Source organism: Aethalodelphis obliquidens, unplaced genomic scaffold, assembly GCF_003676395.1.
Source record: "Aethalodelphis obliquidens isolate GAN/ISIS:26980383/991018 unplaced genomic scaffold, ASM367639v1 scaffold122, whole genome shotgun sequence".
NCBI lineage: Eukaryota > Metazoa > Chordata > Mammalia > Artiodactyla > Delphinidae > Aethalodelphis > Aethalodelphis obliquidens.
The window spans coordinates 952,742-972,091 of NW_020838066.1; the positions used below are offsets into that span (position 1 = coordinate 952,742).

The 19,350-nt window shown below is 47.2% G+C and overlaps 1 protein-coding gene across 11 annotated transcripts in view; it reads left to right on the top strand.

The window, feature by feature from the left end:
- The window catches only part of WNK2 (WNK lysine deficient protein kinase 2), a 155,740-nt gene that overhangs the window by 23,400 nt on the left and 112,990 nt on the right, over positions 1-19,350 (top strand). For 10 of the 11 annotated variants that reach the window (XM_027098354.1, XM_027098356.1, XM_027098357.1 and 7 more), the window contains 2 exons: positions 18,618-18,790; positions 19,025-19,245. In XM_027098354.1, coding sequence (XP_026954155.1) covers positions 18,618-18,790; positions 19,025-19,245 — 394 coding nt within the window. Of the gene's footprint in view, positions 1-14,805; positions 15,842-18,617; positions 18,791-19,024; positions 19,246-19,350 lie in introns of those variants that run through there. The other variant, XM_027098362.1, reaches the window with a different exon arrangement.

Sequence of the window (19,350 nt, forward strand, 5' to 3'; positions counted from 1 at the left end):
AGGAGCCTTTCCAGCTGTTGGAGGTGAGACATAACAGGTGGAGGCAGAGAAGCCCCTGTGGGATGCCAGACGTGGCATCTCTACGTCTTGGTCGTGAAATGGGGAGGTGGCTTTACCATCCCCCGGGGAGCAAACCCTCCTACAGAAAGGAGCTAGTGCCCCACTGAGCACTAGCTCTGCATTGGATTTGGGATTCTGTTCTGATCTTGGGAAGACCATACCATCGTCCCATAGGTTACTGGGGCCACAAAGATGGTTGTCTTTTGCAGGTATGCCCTGGGGAGACCTGGGCTGTAGGGCTGGATAACCCAGGAGGGCAGGGTGGAGGGTGACAGAGAGCAGGATAATTGGGGTGGTGTGCTTATTTCACCTGTCATTTCATTTTACTTCATTTCACTGTGTATTTGTAATTTTTGGTCATTATTTCATTGCATACTTGTGTATACACATAGTGGTAATTTTAACAACTGAGGTGTGGTTTCAGGTGTGTCTGCCTTGTTATTGGACGAACCAATCGTAGAGCTCTGGGCTTTGGGCAGTTTAGAGTTTGTACTTAGAAAGTTTGTTATGCATTCTTTTCTAAGGTTTTTAGTAGTCCAGCTAGAGACTACAACAATGTATCCTTGGTTATTAAAGCCTGGTATGAACTAGAACTTCTACCACATCCTGGGCAAGGCAGGGGTCTTGGGATGTGGAATTTCATCTACCCACCCCTGCCTGCCTTTTGTGATATTGTGTCTAAGATTTTCCTGTGTGTTTGAATTTGCAGGAGGTTTGTTTTGCTGCAGTGTGCCCTGGTGTGATTTTCCTTGTATTTAACCTGGTTAGGGTTTATAGTACTTACTGAATCAATGTCTGGATGTCTTGTTTCAGTTTTGGAAAACTTTGGGCTGTTATTTTATACATATTCCTTTTGTTCCAATCTTTATGCCCTCTTGTTCCAGAACCCCATTTATGCATAGGTTGGACCTTTTCACTGTGTTCTATGAGTTTTTCAAAATCCTCTTTCCTGTATCATCCATCCATTTGCCTCCATGTTACACTCTGTGTACTTTGTACTCACCTATTTTCCAGTTTGCTGATCCTGTCTTTAGCTGTGTCTAACCTGCTGTTAAACCCATATATTGAGTCCCCAGGTTCATTTCTTGGTTTTAGCTTCCATTTGATTCCTGTTCCATAGATTTTAGTTCTGGTGAAATTATCTGTCTCACTATCTATTTTCTTGACCACACTAATCGGGATTTTGTAGTCTGTGTCTCATAACTGTAATATTTGAGTCCTCTTGTAGTTCACTGCCATTGTCTTTTTTTCTCTCTCGGCTTTCTCTCATTTGGCTTAGTCTCCTAGTCTGCCTGGCCATTTCAAATTTATGTGTTTAAAACTTACGGAGGTATTTGAGGGAGGTTGTGGGTGATTTTGTCTTTCTCTAGAGAAGATTTACTTTTGTTCCCAGAGGCAGTTAGAATTAGACGAGATCATGTTAATCCAGTCTGAAATTGAGCTGATTCAAAGCTGAGCTTCAGCCTTTGTGAGGGCTGCCCTGTTCCATTTTATCCATTTTCCTAGCACTTTGTCCTCCTGGGGGGACTGGACTAAAGCCTGGGTGTTCTCTGAGGCCTCTCTTCCTCAGCAATCCCTGTCAGACTACTGAGGCTCTGCCCAGCCTTTCAGTGTCTAGTCTACTGCATAGTGCCGATGCTCTGAGGCAGAGCAACACTGGTCCTACAGAAATGTATTGTGAGCCATATGTGTAATACATAGTTTAATAGCCACATTAGAAGTGTAAAAAGAGGGCTTCCCTGGTGGCGCAGTGGTTGAGAGTCCACCTGCCGATGCAGGGGACACGGGTTCATGCCCCGGTCCGGGAAGATCCCACATGCCGCGGAGCAGCTGGACCCGTGAGCCATGGCCGCTGAGCCTGTGCGTCCGGAGCCTGTGCTCCGCAACGGGAGAGGCCACAACAGTGAGAGGCCCGCGTACCGCAAAAAAAAAAAAAAAAAAGTGTAAAAAGAGCATGTAGAGTTAATTTTAATAATATATTTTCCTTAACTCAATATACCAAAAATATCTTTTTAACATGTACAGTTGACCTTTGAACAACACGGGTTTGAACTGCATGGGTCCACTTAATACATGATTTTTCCCCCACTAAATACATGCCACAGTATTACACGATCTGTGGTTGGTTGAATCCATGGATGTAGAACCATGAATATGGAGGGCCAACTGTAAATTTGTATGTCGATTTTCAACTGTGTGGAGGGTCAGTGCCCGCAGCCCCCATATTGTTCAAGGAGCAGCCCTAATTAATGTAAGGTTATTAACGAGACTTTAAAAATTCCTTTTAAAAATGCTATGTCTTAGAAATCTAGTGTATATCTTACACTTCGATTACATCTCAGTTTGGACCAGCTGCATGTCAAGTGCTCATAGCCACATGTGGCTTGTAGCTATTGTCTTAGGCCACACGACTCTAGGGGAGAATGTGCTGAATGTGGGGCTCCCTTCTCTTCAGAGGAGTCAGACCCAGACCTTATTGCTCATTTCACACGCATGTGCCCCATGTGCCTGCTGTCTTGTTTTGATTGTGGCCCCAGGGCTTTTACTGCCATCTTGGGGAGGAACCAAGGAGTTGGTTCACAGGATTGGAGCAGATGGGAGCCACTGGGCTTTCCTTCATTCCAGACGACGCTGAGCCTCTGTGGTCCTCTGTGGCCTTGATCGCATGTATTGTCCATCTGTCAGTGCCTCCCCCCACCTTGTGTTCTGGTGCAGCACCTGGCCCAGAGGGACAGGCCCAGCTTCTTGTCCTGCATCCCTGGTACAGCGCCTGGCCCAGAGGGGCATCCCCCTGCCCTGTACCCTGGAGCAGTGCCTGGCCCAGAGGGACACCATGGGTGTTTCAGTCCTGGGAGCATGTTCACTCAGCAGACACTAGCCTGAGGCCATCGGTCTGCAGCCTGGCCCGTGAGGTCATCTTACCTCTGTTGGTCAGATTACTTGGGCTGCCCAGGGCCTCTGGACAGGAGAGGAGTGAGTCTGGGCCACTTTTTTCTGGGGTGGGGCTTAGAGGACTTGGCTGGATGGGGCCTTCTGCAGTAGGAGGCATTGGGTTCTCCCTCCTCTCTGCTCCTGAGCAGCCAGCGCTGCAGGTCTGCATGTTCCCAGGCTTGGAGGTGTGTGGGGGAGGGTAAATACTTTTTACTTTCTGGTGGAGTGTCCACAGCATTCAGCAGATTGTTACAAGGACCCTGCACCCCACTGCTACCCTAGGGTGCCCCAGCCACAGGGGAACCCTGTACAGGAAGTGGGGCCAATGAGGAGGCCCCAGAGGAGTGACCGGTCAACAGCCCAGCCCTGGTGTTGGGCAGTGTTTGCTGTCCTGCCTGCTCCTCCCCACAGGTGCTGTCCTTGGTTGAGGTGCTCATCTCGGCTGACCCGTGTCCGTGGTGCGTCCATATCTATCTTTAGGTGTCCCTGTGGAGAAGTGGCCTGGGGTGGGGCCAGCCCTTCCTAGAAACCAGACTCGTGGTGTGGTCAGATGTAGGGGTGGCTGCCGCCCAGCCTCTGCCTGCTGGGCCTTGGGGCCACCTCAGGCTAGTGCTCCTGGTTGGGAGGTTGTAGGGGAGCCAGGGCTGACGCAGGGAGTGGCCAGTGGGATTTCTCTTGCCAACTCCCATGCTCACCAGCCTCCTGTTTGCATTTCACACCATGATGACCCACTGCTGTGGCCCAGGGTCCCAGGGTTAGAGCAGATGTTCCCCTGAGAAAAGCAAAGCCTTCCCTCCTCTCCCTTGGCTGTCATCGTCCTGCATGGGTCTGCTGCCCTGGCCTCCTGGTTTCCCTTGCCCCACTGCCCTGTTTTCCCTTGTCCGCCTGCTTCTAGGAGAGAACGGACCTGAGTTTGGTACCACCCCCACTAGATCTCCATCCTTTCCCATTGTATGGAGGGGGAATAAGTGCGATGAGACCACAGCTGTAGAGTCAAGACCCCATGGCCAGGCCAGGAGGGACTAGATGGACCGTGGAGGGCTGACTCCCCAGGCCTTGCCAGGGAGGCCTGTTCAAGGCTGCTGTGACGGGAGGAAGTGTGTCTTGGCCGTGGCCATCTGTCATTACCTGGGACTGTTTGTGGGCTGGTTCAGGTCTGTCTGTGGCCCGTGTGAGGCCTGAGGTCCCATAAAAGGTTTTGTGGGGTGGAGGGCTTGGGGGTGGGTACTGCAGGAAGGCTTGGGCCTGCCCAACGAGTTCCTGCTCTTGGGGATGCTGGTGGGCTGTGGCTGTGTCCCTGATGAGGTGCTGCCTCCTCCCCCTGCCCCCCCGCCACCCTGTCTGCTCTCTCAGAGATATCCCTCATCCCCCACCCGGTCCTCTTCCTCTGTTGGGCTCCTTTCCTCCACCTGTCCCTACCAAGTATGACAGCTCCCGCTGGCTTCTCACCGTGGCCTGGTCTGTGTCCTGTGATGAGGAGGGTGGGTGGGCCTGGGGTGGGTGGGGTCCTGTAGCTTGCCCATGACCCAGAGCCTGGGATGGGGCATGGGGCAGAGGCCTCCACCCCAGGGGTGCCCAGCACAAAGGGCCTGTCCCAAAACTGACCCACTGTGTTCATGCCAGGGATAGGGGCTTCCTAAAGGGTAGGCAGGGGTCACCCCCCACCCACCCTGGACCTCACCTCTGACCCTGCCCAGAGTAAAAAGTAATTCTAGACCCTAGTGAGGGTCTGGGAATGGGGCTCCCGCAGACGGGGTGACACACTCTATGTCCATAGAAATGGAGGAGGCCCTGATGGGGCTGCCGGCTGGTCCTGAAGAACTTCTCTGTGCTGGAACCATAACTGCTCCCTCACCCCATCTGCTGGCTGATGTGAACCAGAGATGAACAGAACTGATGCTGGCTCAGCTTCAGTTGAGTGATAATTAAGGTTCACCCACGGAGAATGTGTGAAGTGTTAGGGAAAAGGCTCCACCTGGCTCAGTAAGAGCTGCGTGTTCAGAAAAGTTTGTTATCTGTTTGATCAACTATGCACTACTCTTCTGTAATAATAACGCAGCGCAGAAGAAAAACGTTTGGCCCTCAAAGCAGTATGACCACAGGAAATAAAAACCCTAAATTCCAACGTGCATCATTTTATGACAGACAAGTGTGGCCAGGTGATCAATAAAGACTTTCAGGAAAAACTGTATTATATTAGGTTTGTGGAGTGGAAATAAGAATCTGCACTTGTGTATTTTTATAATATAGCTGGAAGACCATGAAGTTCCATGGAACCATTTCATAGAGCATTAAAATAATAATGGTATTTACAGTATGCTGGAGATGACGTCCTTTATAGCTACTTAAACTTATGACATAGTTGGATCCCAGCTCACACGTGGTGAAGGCACCTAATTTTACATAGTCCTTCTGTAGGCGGCAGAAGGGGCGGGGCCCAGTGGGGCCCTTGCTGCTGCTGGTGGCTCTGCCTTTTGTGGGAAGGGCAGTGGCCTGGGTGGCCTTAGAAGAGCAAAGGCCCTTAATTTTGAGTCATTTGTGCACCTAAATCTACTGCCCCACACCAAAGAAGATGGTATTATTTATGATAGCAGTGAGGGGCTGGATGGTGATGTTTATGTTTCCTCCTCAGGGAATTACAAGCTTGTTGGCACCCATGACAAAGAAGGTGTGAGTGTTGGAGTGCCTGACCCTCCCTGACCTGTGTGTCCCCTGAGATTTTACTCTCAGTCCGTGCCCAGTGGGATCTTCCTTTTTCTGTGACTCCATAGACCCTTCATGTTGGGTCTACGCTTCCTCAGAAGTGGGATACCATCTTAAGGCAGCGGTAGGAGGACTTTATACTTTAATAACGATGCCTTTATTTTATTTCAGTTTAGTTTATCTTTTATTTTATTTTTTCAGAAGCAAAGGAAAACTGTATTCTTTGATCAAAGAATGGAGAGGTGCGAGCTCGTGCTCTAGAGTACACGCTCTCTGATGCCTTTGTTTTAAAATGAATTAGAAAAAGCATACTTCCCTCTTCTGTGAGTTCACATATTTTATTGCTTAGATGTGGCTAAGGAGAGCACTTGAGTTTAAAAGAAGTGAATTTATTTTTAAAACTACAGTAAGGGGGGGCCTTCAACATGGCGGAGGAGGAAGATGGGGAGATCACCTTCCTCCCAACAAATACATCAAAAATACATATACATGTGGAACAACTCCTACAACTCCTACAGAACACTTACTGAACAAGACCTCAGACTTCCCGAAAGGAAAGAAACTCCCCATGTACCTGGGCAGGGCAAAAGAAAAAAGAAAAAACAGAGACAAAAGAATAGGGACGGGACCTGCACCTCTGGGAGGGAGCTGTGAAGGAGGAAAAGTTTCCACACACTAGGAAGCCCTTTCACTGGTGGGGATGGGGGCGGGGGCGGGAGTGGGGGTGGGTGGGTGGGTGGGGAAGCTTTGGAGCCAGGGAGGAGAGCACAGCAGTAGGGGTGCAGAGGGCAAAGCGGAGAGATTCCTGCACAGAGGATCAGTGCTGACCAGCACTCACCAGCCTGAGAGGCTTGTCTGCTCACCTGCCAGAGTGGGAGGGGGCTGGGAGCTGAGGCTTGGGCTTCGGAGGTCAGATCCCAGGGAGAGGACTGGGGTTGACTGCGTGAACACAGCCTGAAGCGGGCTAGTGTGCAACAGCTAGCCAGGAGGGAGTCCGGGAAAAAGTCTGGACCTGCCTAAGAGGCAAGACACCATTGTTTCAGGGTGTGCCAGGAGAGGGGATTCAGAGCACCACCTAAACGAGCTCCAGAGATGGGCGCAAGCTGTGGCTATCAGCTCGGACCCAGAGACAGGCATGAAACGCTAACGCTGCTGCTGCAGCCACTAAGAATCCTGTGTGCAAGCACAGGTCACTATCCACACCTCCCCTCCCGGGAGCCTGTGCAGCCTGCCACTGCCAGGCTTCCGTGATCCAGGGACAACTTCCCTGCGAGAACACATGGCGCACCTCAGGCTGTTGCAACGTCATGCTGGCCTCTGCTGCCGCAGGATCGCCCGCATTCCAATTATAACTACTGTACCCCTCCCTCCCCCCAGCATGAGTGAGCAAGAGCCCCCTAATCAGCTGCTGCTTTAACCCCCTCCTGTCTGGGTGGGGAACAGATGCCTGAGGGCGACCTACATGCAGAGGTGGGGCCGAAACCAAAGCTGAACCTCAGGAGCTGTGAGAACAAAGAAGAGAAATGGAAATTTCAGCGCGCAGCCTCAGGAGCAGTGGATTAAATCTCCACAGTCAGCTTGATGTACCCTGCATCTGTGGAATACCTGAATTTTATTTTTATTTTAATAATTTTTAAAATTTTTATAATCTTATTTTTATTTTTTAATTTATTATTTCTTTTTCTTTCCTTTTTTCTCCCTTTTCTTCTGAGCCGTGTGGCTGACAGGGTCTTGGTGCTCTGGCCTGGTGTCAGACCTGAGCCTGTGAGGTGGCAGAGCTGAGTTCAGGACATTGGACCACCAGAGACCTCCCGGCTCCACATAATATCAATTGACAAGAGCTCTCTCAGAGATCTCCGTCTCAACACTAAGACCTAGCTCTGCCTAACAGCCAGCAAGCTCCAGTGCTGGTCGCCCCATGCCAAACAACTAGCAAGACAGGAACACAGCCCCACCCATTAGCAGAGAGGCTGCCTAAAATCATAATAAGTCCACAGACACCCCAAAACACACCACTGGACGTGGCCCTGCCCACCAGAAAGACAAGATACAGCCTCACCCACCAGAACACAGGCATCTGTGCTCTCCACCAGAAAGCCTACACAAGCCACTGAACCAACCGTACCCACTGGGGGCAGACACCAAAAAACAATGGGAACTATGAACCTGCAGCCTGGTAAAAGGAGACCCCAAACACTGTATGTTAAGCAAAATGAGAAGACAGAGAAATACCCAGCATATGAAGGAGCAAGGTAAAAGCCCACCAGATCAAACAAATGAAGAGGAAATAGGCAGTCCACCTGAAAAAGAATTCAGAGTAATGATAGTAAAGACGATCCAAAATCTTGGATGTAGAATGCAGAAAATACAAGAAACGTTTAACAAGGACCTAGAAGAACTAAAGAGCAATGATGAACAACACAATAAATGAAATTAAAAATTCTCTAGAAGGAATAACTGAGGCAGAAGGATGGATAAGTGAACTGGAAGATAAAATAGTGGAAATAACTACCGCAGAGCAGAATAAAGAAAAAAGAATGTAAAGAATTGGGGACAGTTTCAGAGACCTCTAGGACAACATTAAATGCACCAACATTCAAATTATAGGGGTCCCAGAAGATGAAGAGAAAAAGAAAGGGTCTGAGAAAATATTTGAAGACATTATAGTCAAAAACTTCCCTAACATGGGAAAGGAAATAGTCAGTCAAGTCCAGGAAGCACAGAGAGTCCCATATAGGATAAATCCAAGGAGAAACTTGCCAAGACACATATTAATCAAACTATCAAAAATTAAATACAAAGAAAAGATACCAAAAGCAGCAAGGGAAAAGCAACAAATAACATACAAGGGAATCCCCATAAGGTTAACAGCCAATCTTTCAGCAGAAACTCTCAAGCCAGAAGAGAGTGGCAGGACATATTTAAAGTGATGAAAGGGAAAAACCTACAAGCAAGATTACTCTGCCCAGCAAGGATATCATTCCAATTTGTCGGAGAAATTAAAACCTTTAGAGACAAGCAAAAGCTATGAGAATTCAGCACCACCAAATCAGCTTTACAACAAATGCTAAAGGAACTTCCCTAGGCAGGAAACACAAGAGAAGGAAAAGACCTACAAAAACAAACCCAAAACAATTAAGAAAATGGTAATAGGAGCATGCATGTCAATAATTACCTTAAATGTAAATGGATTAAATGCTCCAACCAAAAGACATAGACTGGCTGAATGGATACAAAAACAAGACCCGTATATAGGCTGTCTACGGGAGACCCACTTTGGACCTAGGGACACATACAGACTGAAAGTGAGGGGATGGAAAAAGATATACCATGCAAATGGAAATCAAAAGAAAGCTGGAGTAGCAATTCTCATATCAGACAAAATAGACTTTAAAATAAAGACTATTAGAAGAGACAAAGAAGGACACTACATAATGATCAAGGGATCGATCCAAGAAGAAGATATAACAATTGTAAGTATTTCTGCACCCAACATAGGAGCACCTCAATACATAAGGCAACTACTAACAGCCATAAAAGGGGAAATCGACAGTAACACATTCATAGTAGGGGACTTTAACACCCCACTTTCACCAATGGACAGAGCATCCAAAATGAAAATAAATAAGGAAACACAAGCTTTAAATGACACATTAAACAAGATTGACTTAATTGATATTTATAGGACTTTCCATCCAAAAACAACAGAATACACTTTCTTCTCAAGTGCTCATGGAACATTCTCCAGGATAGATCATATCTTGGGTTACAAATTAACCCTTGGTAAATTTATGAAAATTGAAATCATATCAAGTATCTTTTCTGACCACAACGCTGTGAGACTAGATATCAATTACAGGAAAAAAAACTGTAAAAACAAACACATGGAGGCTAAACAATATGCTACTAAATAACGAAGCGATCACTGAAGAAATCAAAGAGGAAATAAAAAAATACCGAGAAACAAATGACAATGAAAACATTATGACCCGAAACCTGTGGGATGCAGCAAAAGCAGTTCTAAGAGGGAAGTTTATAGCAATATAATTGTACCTCAAGAAACAAGAAACATCTCAAATAAAGAAATTAACCTTACACCTAAAGCAATTAGAGAAAGAAGAACAAAAACCCCCATAGTTAGCAGAAGGAAAGAAATCATAAAGATCAGAACAGGAACAAACGAAAAACAAATGAAGGAAACAATAGCAAAGATCAGTAAAACTAAAAGCTGGTTCTTTGAGAAGATAAACAAAATTTATAAACCTTTAACCAGTCTCATCAGGAAAAAAAGGGAGAAGACTCAAATCAACAGAAGTAGAAATGAAAAAGAAGTAACAACTGACACTGCAGAAATACAAAGAATCATGAGAGATTACTGCAAGCAACCATATGCCAATAAAATGGATAACCTGGAAGAAATGAACAAATTCTTAGAAAAGCACAACCTTCCGAGACTGAACCAGGAAGAAATAGAAAACATAAACAGATCAATCACAAGCACTGAAATTGAAACTGGGATTAAAAATCTTCCAACAAACAAAAGCCCAGGACCAGATGGCTTCACAGGTGAATTCTATCAAACATTTAGAGAAGAGCTAACACCTGTCCTTCTCAAACTCTTCCAAAATATAGCAGAGGGAGAAACACTCCCAAACTCATTCTACGAGGCCACCATCACCCTGATACCAAAACCAGACAAAGATGTCACCAAAAAAGAAAACTACAGGCCAGTATCACTGATGAACATGTGTACAAAAATCGTCAACACAATACTAGCAAACAGAATCCAACAGCACATTAAAAGGATAATGCACATGGCTTCCCTGGTGGCGCAGTGGTTAAGAATCTGCCTGCCAATGCAAGGGACACAGGTTCAAGCCCTGGCCCTGGAAGATCCCCCATGACATGGAGCAGCTAAGCCCATGTGCCACACCACTGAAGTCTGTGCGCCTAGAGCCCGAGCTCTGCAACAAGAGAAGCCACAACAATGAGAAGCCCTCGTACCACAATGAAGAGTAGCCCCCGCTCACTGCAACTAGAGAAAGCCCACGCACAGCAATGAAGACCCAACACAGCCAAAAATAAATAAATAAATAAATTTTAAAAAAGAAAAAGGATCATACACCATGATCAAGTGGGGTTTATCCCAGGAATGCAAGGATTCTTCAATATACGCAAATTTATCAATGTGATACACCATATTAACAAATTGAAGGATAAACACCATATGATAATCTCAATAGACGCAGGAAAAGCTTTCGACAAAATTCAACACCCATTTATGTTAAAAACTCTCTGGAAAGTAGGCATAGAGGGAATTTACCTCAACATAATAAAGGCCATTTATGACAAACCCACAGCCAACGTCTTGCTCAGTGGTGAAAAACTGAAAGCATTTCCTCTTAAGATCAGGAGAAAGACAAGGTTGTCCACTCTCACCACTATTATTCAACATAATTTTGGAAGTTTTAGCCACAGCAATCAGAGAAGAAAAAGAAATAAAAGGAATCCAAATTGGAGAAGAAGAAGTAAAGCTGTCACTGTTTGCAGATGACATGATACTATACATAGAGAATCCTAAAGGTGCTACCAGAAAACTACTAGAGCTAATCAGTGAGTTTGGTAAAGTAGCAGGATACAAAATTAATGCACAGAAATCTCTTGCATTCTTATACACTAATGATGAAAAATGTGAAAGAGAAATTAAGGAAAGACTCCCATTTACCATTGCAACAAAAAGAATAAAATACCTAGGAATAAACCTACCTAAGGAGACGAAAGACCTATATGCAGAAAACTATAAGACACTGATGAAAGAACTTAAAGATGATACAAACAGATGGAGAGATATACCATGTTCTTGGATTGGAAGAATCAACATTGTGAAAATGACTGTACTACCCAAAGCAATCTACAGATTCAATGCAATCCCTATCAAACTACCAATGGCATTTTTCACAGCACTAGAACAAAAAATTTCACAATTTGTGTGGAAACACAAAAGACCCCGAATAGCCAAAACAATCTTGAGAAAGAAAAACAGAGCTGGAGGAATCAGGCTCCCTGACTTCAGACTCCATACAAAGCTACAGTAATCAAGACAGTATGGTACTGGCACAAAAACAGGAATATATATCAGTGGAACAGGATAGAAAGCCCAGAGATAAACCCACTCACATACGGTCACCTTATTTTTGATAAAGGAGGCAAGAATATACAATGGAGAAAAGACAGCCTCTTCAATAAGTGGTGCTGGGAAAACTGGACAGCTACATGTAAAAGAATGAAATTAGAACACTCCCTAACACCATACACAAAAATAAACTCAAAATGGATTAAAGACCTAAATGTAAGGCCAGACACTATAAAACTCTTAGAGGAAATAATAGGAAGAACCCTCTTTGACATAAATCACAGCAAGATCCTTTTTGACCCACCTCCTAGAGAAATGGAAATAAAAACAAAAATAAACAAATTGGACTGAATGAAACTTAAACGCTTTTGCACAGCAAAGGAAACCATAAAAAAGATGAAAAGACAACCCTCAGAATGGGAGAAAATATTTGCAAATGAAACAATTGACAAAGGATTAATCTCCAAAATATACAAACAGCTCATGCAGCTCAATATCAAAAAAACAAACAACCCAATGCAAAAATAGTCAGAAGACCTACATAGACATTTCTCCTAAGAAGATATACAGATTGCCAACAAACACATGAAAGGATGCTCAACATCACTAATCATTAGAGAAGTACAAGTTGAAACCGCAATGAGGTATCACCTCACACTGGTTAGAATGGCCATCATCAAAAAATCTACCAAAAAAAAAAAAATGTACAAACAATAAATGCTGGAGAGGGTGTGGAGAAAAGGGAACCCTCTTGCATGTTCGTGGCAATGTAAATTGATACAGCCACTATGGAGAACAGTATGGAGGTTCCTTAAAAAACTAAAACAGAACTACCATATGACCCAGCAATCCCACTACTGGGCATATACCCTGAGGAAACCGTAATTCAAAAAGAGTCATGTACCACAATGTTCATTGCAACACTATTTACAATAGCCAGGACATGGAAGCAACCTAAGTGTCCCTTGACAGATGAATGGATAAAGAAGATGTGGCACATACATACAATGGAATATTACTCAGCCATAAAAAGAAACAAAGTTGCATTATTTGTAGTGAGGTGGCTGGACCTAGAGTCTGTCATACAGAGTGAAGTAAGTCAGCAAGAGAAAAATAAATACCATATGCTAACACATATATATGGAATTATAAAAAAAAATTATTCTGCTGAACCTAGGGGCAGGACAGGAATAAAGATGTAGACGTAGAGAATGGACTTGAGGACATGGGGAGGGGGAAGGGTAAGCTGGAACGAAGTGAGAGAAGAGCATTGACCTATATACACTACCAAATTTAAAATAGGTAGCTAGTGGAAAGCGTCCGCGTAGCACAGGGAGATCAGCCTGGTGCTTTGTGACCACCTAGAGGAGTGGGATAAGGAGGGTGGGAGGGAGATGTACGAGGGTGGGGATATGGGGGTATATGTATACATATAGCTGATTCACTTTGTTGTACAGCAGGATTTAACACAACATTGTCAAGCAATTATACTCCAATAAAGATGTTAAATTAAAAAAATAAAAGAAAATAAAATAACCTTTATCTTCCAGAAAACCACACTAAATATTAGAGGGAACAGGTCACAACCCAAAGCATGAGATATTACCCTCTGTCCAGAGCTCTCCTTGCTTACCTGGTGGAGCTCAGCTCTTGAGAGGTCAGGACATCCCCAGTGAGCCACCTGCCTGCTGTCTCTGCAGCTGCCAGCCCCTGTGCTGACGTAAACTGCAGTCAGCCCACTCTTTCTGGGACCTCACTCCCTCATACAGGATGCTTCTTCCTGGGATCCCTACCCTGCCAGTGCCCTAGGTAGGTGGGGGCTGCCCTTCTCCCCAAGCCATGGGGGTGTTCTCTGGTTCAGGGGTGCCCCTAGCTGCCCCACCCTCCTATCCCTTTCCTCTGTTTTTTGGTGCAGTGTAATTGTATATTTATCTGTTGCCTGCCACTCCCTTCCCCCCTGAGATTGTCCACAGCCCTTTCCTGCATGCCCAGAGCCTCAGTGACCATCTGGTGACTGAGAGAGGTACATGACCCTCGCCAGAAGCAGGACTTGGGGGACCAAGCATCCTCTTCTTCTCCACTGACATCTCCGCTCCCTGTGCACCTACCTGGACCCCAGACTCTGCGCCTTCTCTCTGCTTCATGGTGAAAGAGTGGTGAGGAATGGGCCAGCTCTGCAGCGGGTTGAGCCTGGGTCAAATCCTCTAGACTTGGGAAGGCTCTTCCCACCAATGGAATCCAGGGCCTAGAGTGTGCAGAGACACTAGACGGGGCCAGTGACCCCCCACCCTTGGGCCCATTCTGTCCCCAGAGCCCCTGTCCTGGAGTGATTCCCTGTACATGGGACTGTTCTCAACAAAGACCCTTGAGGCTTTCTTTTGTTTTATGACCAGGTTGCCACCCCCAGGACTTTGGCTGTTCTGGGCATTCTCTCCCTGCTACTCATGTCCCGTCTCTGTACTGCGTGTGTGGATCCTGCCTTTCCCTGGCAGGACTCAGGGCCGCCGGGCAGCTCTGCTCATCATGGGGTTGGTTGGGCTTTGCCTGGCGAAAGGAGATGGTCGCAGAATCCCCTGCGAGCAGACGGTGTGGCCATTTGCGTCTAATGGCTTCAGCCCTCACTGGTGGTGGTGTTGGGCAGAGCTGGTCCCTGGGTGGCCTGGGAGGGCCTGTCGGACCCGGGGCTTTCTTCCTCTAAGCACCTTGACCACCCGTCCTCCCTGTCCCCACTCCGAGGGTGCCATCTGTGACTGGCTGGACCTTTTCCCTATAGGAGACAAGAGCCAGCATTGTCCCAGAATGCTTTTATCCTTTATAATCTGATTGACTCTCGCCATCTTTACCCAATAAATAATTTACCAATAATTTATCCACCACCAGGGACCTGGCGGGAGGGAGACTGGTCTAAGAGAACTCACCTCCCTGTGTGGTGGGGGTGAACTGTCCCATAGCGGTACTATGTGAGCAGCCAGAGCCCACCACTCCACACCAGACCTCAAGAGCAGCCTGACTTCGGCAGGATTGGGGGTTCTCAAAGGGCTCAGGTGCCCTCTTCCTATCCTGATTCTTGACTTGAGCCCCCAGCACCTCAATTACTGAATTCACCCCATAAAGAGTGATGATGCATCAGTCACTGGGGTGGTCCTGCCTCCGTGGAGTCACTGAGCTAATGGGGCCAGCCAGCAATCAACAAACAGTGAAAAGGACCCCGGCCAGCTCTGAGAGGGGGACGCTGGGCAGCACACTGCGGCGGCTCTGGGCAGTTCTCTGAGGACATGCCAACTGACCTTTTAAATTATCAAGCAGTGTGTCACCTAGTTAAAAATAGCGCAGTGGCTTAGAACATAAAATAAGGTCTGCTCCCTCCCACCTCCACACCCAGTCCAGCTCCAAGAGGCGCTGTCATTAAAGAGCTGACTTTTGTGTTATACTCAGGTCTTGGATTTATCGTGTTTAGCTGGCATCTAAAAATGAAAACTGTAGCATATGCAGGGCACGTATGTTAGCTTTGTTAGTTATGTTATTTATGACGTGAACCTTTTGCTCCGAACTATAATATAATGAAATCCTTAACTTTGCTGTTGGTTGATGCTGAAATATTGGCAGACACAATTTTTATTATAACTATAAATAATCCTGTGAGTTTCCTCTAGAATCAGTGACTAGACCATTGGAAGGTCTAGTAACTGAAATATAACTGAAATGTCATCACCCAAAGCTATCTGTTGGGGCAGGGAGTGGCACCGTGGGGCAACCCCACGTCCTTTCTGGTTTCCTTCACCTCGTGCAGCCAAGTTCAGTCGTCCATCGTGGGCCAGTGGAGTTGGCTTCACCAAGTTCCTTTCTGTGTTGTTCTGTGTTTTGCAGAATCGCTTCCAGTAGCTGTTTCACCCAGGGTGCTGGGAAGTAACCTTTGGGTTCTCGAGTGTCTGAGAATAAGTCTTTGGGCCTCGTGGTTTGATGTCCCTTTGGCTGGTGATAGAATTCCAGGTTTGAGCCGGCACCAGATTCCAGGTTTGTTGCCAGTGTTGCCGGTGGGACTGGATGCCTGTCTGGGTGTTCCTCAGCAGGTAGAACTTGATCTCAGTCTTTGGGAATCTCACTTTTGCTGGAATGAGACTGGAGGGGGGTCACTTTTCATTTACTCTGACCTGGCCTCGGCACATGCTTTTATTCTAAATAGTTCTTCTTTTAGCTCAGGGAAATGCTATTCTGCTATCTTCCTCCTTGCTGATATCTGTTTTCTGCTCGTATAACTCCTGTTCCTTGTTGTTAGGACTTCCAGCTGGTTCTTTCATGCCTCTTGATGTTTTTCTTCTATTTCTCTCATTTGGTTTTCAGATGCTTTCACTTTATTTTTTACGTTTGAAAAGTGGAGGTGTAACTTACACATAATGAAACACAGATCTTAAGTGCATAGCTGAGGAGCTTTGACAGATGCATGCGAAGGTGTAACCCTTGTCCTCTGTTACAATGTCGAGTGTTCCCGTCGCCCCCCACACCCCCCCAGGTTCTCAGCTCCTGCATCTTCCCCCACCAAAGAGGCAAGCCCTTGTTCTGGTTTCAACCCCACCTGTGAGTTCTGCCTTTTCTGGAGTTTGGGAGATATTGTGAATGGAGCTGCTCTCAATCCTTTGTTTTGGGGTGGTTACCTTGGAGGGGAGTGGCTGGATCTAGAGCAGGGGTGAACCCGCCAAGGGCTCACTGAGGCTTGTGCCAGCTTGCACTTCCAACAGCTGTGTGCCCAGAGGGATCAGCTGCTCTCAGATGCCCAGTGGTTGGAATGATCCATCTCTTTATTTTAGCCCTTCTGGTGGGTGTGAAGTGGTATCTTGTGCTTGTAATTGGCATTTTCCTGGGGATTCATGATGCTGAGCATGTTTTCATGTGCTTATTGACCATTTCTGCATCTTCTTTTGTGACTTTGCTGTTCATGTCTTTATTGTTGAGGTATGGGAGTTCCATCTGTATTCTAGATGTAACTCCCATGTCAGATACACGTATCGAGGATACGTTGGTGGCTTGACTTATTTTCTGAAACAGAGCATCACCCTTGATGAGTAGAACATGTTTCCATGTTATTGTCTTGGTTAAATGGTTACTGTTTTGTATTTAGTGTTTCATTAGATTACAGAATATCTTATTCTTAAAATATGGAGCTTTAGTTTGCAAAAGCTCTTCCTTGATTGTTTCTTTTTAAGTAGAAGCTGCTCTTATCTATGTGTGTCAGCCTCTTAGATCTTTGAGGACATGAACTAGATTTTTTTTTTGAAGTCACTTTTGTCCCTGAATTATTTGTTTTTCTGGGATCAGTCTTGGTATGTCTTTGCTGTGTTGGTGATTATGCTGTCCAGTTCCATGTGTGCGTGGAGTGTCTGATGAGGGTTTGTTGGCGTGGGCCTGGTGGGAGGGAGGATGCCTAATGGGTACAGTGCCACTTGGGATAGAATTCCTTAACCAGCTGATGTCGTCATGATTCCAGGGCCCTCCTCTTCTCTTTGAATTGGTTGGAGTCTGGTTTGATGTCCTCTGAGGTCTTTCAAAGGACCCGAGGGGTTTTGGCCTGTGATTTTTTTCAGCTCTGATTTCTTCCTCCATTTGTCCAGATTTATCCATTTCTGTTCTCCTAGAACTCCTCAAAACTTGACGTTTTGTGTTCATTTGTATTTATGTTTCTTTCTGAGAGTCCTCCTGGTGGGAGGGTGAAGGCATGGGCTTTGTGGGCTGATTGGGCCGTGATGGAGGTGACACTGGGGGTGCACACTCAGGCTTGGGGAGAAGGCCATGCTGGGGTCCCTAGAGGTAAGATTCATCCATGAGCTGAAGTTGAAAACAACAGAGCTCTGAGTGCTCTGAGGTGGGAATCCTTTGGAAGGTTTTAGGAAGGGAAGGGCCAGGATCTAGGCTGCAGGGGTGGGATGAGGCAGGGGGCAGGGTTGGTGATGGATGGGGGTCAGGGAAATGCTGGAGCAGATGGGCTGGGGACAGACAAGGTGCTTGCGGTATTGGAATGTGCTGCGGGTGTCAGTGGTCTTCCTCCAAAGATGTGGCTGGAGCACACTTACGGGCGACACCCCAGAGGTGACTCCTAGTACTTTGATGATGGTGTTATAGTTCCCCACTTAAATTTAAGGTCCAGCTTAGTGCTCAAGGTGCAGGTGTTCAGGCCCCAGGAGGTGTGTCTGCCACGTCCTCTGGGACGGATGCGGGCATGGCTGGGACTCTGCTCTTCTTCTCTGTTCTTGTCTCTTGTCAGCATCTCCTGATTTTCCGGTTGTCATCTGCTGTGGTTGTGAACGTATTCTCAAAGTTACGTGTAAATTAGAAGTTAATGGATGCTTCTTTCTTTTAATAATACTCAGTAAGTAGGTGTGGAGGGAGCAAGGTTTCAGAGCTGTTTTTAGGGGAGAAGCTCATGAGTATTGCAGTGTGGGTTTTGGAGGTGTCTCTGGTTCCCGAGACCATGTTGCCTCAGCCCTTCTTGAGCAAGGAGGAGCTCATTCAGGGTCAATGAGGCTTCAGGGTCCTATGTTGCAGAAGTTGGAGAGCCAGGAGCAGCTTGTGCCGGCTTTCTAAGTCAGAGGCCTGCTCTGCTCTCTGTGGATAAAGAGGGGAAGGACTTGGGTCAGACTTCCCTCGACCCTAGATGTCTAGTCCTTTCCATCTGCTGTGCTCTGTGTGGAAGGAGACGAGCGAGTGGCCTGGCAGATTCCTGGCCCTGGCTCCCTGGAAGGCCTCTGCCTGAGGCTGCGCAGGGCGTCCCTCTCAGCCTGTGTGTGTTTCTCCCTAGGACCGGAAGCTCACCAAACTGGAGAGGCAGCGGTTTAAGGAGGAGGCTGAGATGCTGAAGGGCCTGCAGCACCCCAACATTGTGCGCTTCTATGACTTCTGGGAGTCCAGTGCCAGGGGGAAGCGGTGCATCGTGCTGGTGACTGAACTGATGACCTCGGGGACGCTGAAGACGTGAGCATGCCACCTGCCCAGCCAGCCGGGGCCTCGGGGTGGGCTTGACCCAGGGCCCAAGGGTCGCGATGGCTGAGGCCCCAGGCGTCCATATCTGCTTGGGGTGGTCCCGGCTGGTGTGGCCAGCACCCCTCTCTCAGAAGTGCCCCTGTTTGGGTGATAAATACACAGCCCCCAGCAACTGGAAGCCCCTTCCCCACACGAGCCGTCGGTGAGCCGCACCCCCACCCGCAGGTACCTGAAGCGGTTCAAGGTGATGAAGCCCAAGGTCCTGCGCAGCTGGTGCCGGCAGATCCTGAAGGGCCTGCTGTTCCTGCACACCAGGACGCCCCCCATCATCCATCGGGACCTCAAGTGCGACAACATCTTCATCACCGGACCCACAGGGTCCGTGAAGATTGGAGACTTGGGCCTGGCCACCCTCAAGAGAGCATCCTTTGCCAAGAGTGTGATAGGTAGGCCCGTCTCCAGGGCACCTCCCCGCCCCTCGGGGTCACCGTCCTGCAAGAGTGGGGTGCGCTAGTTCTGCTCCCTTCCTGTGCCCCTCTGCCGGGCTGCCG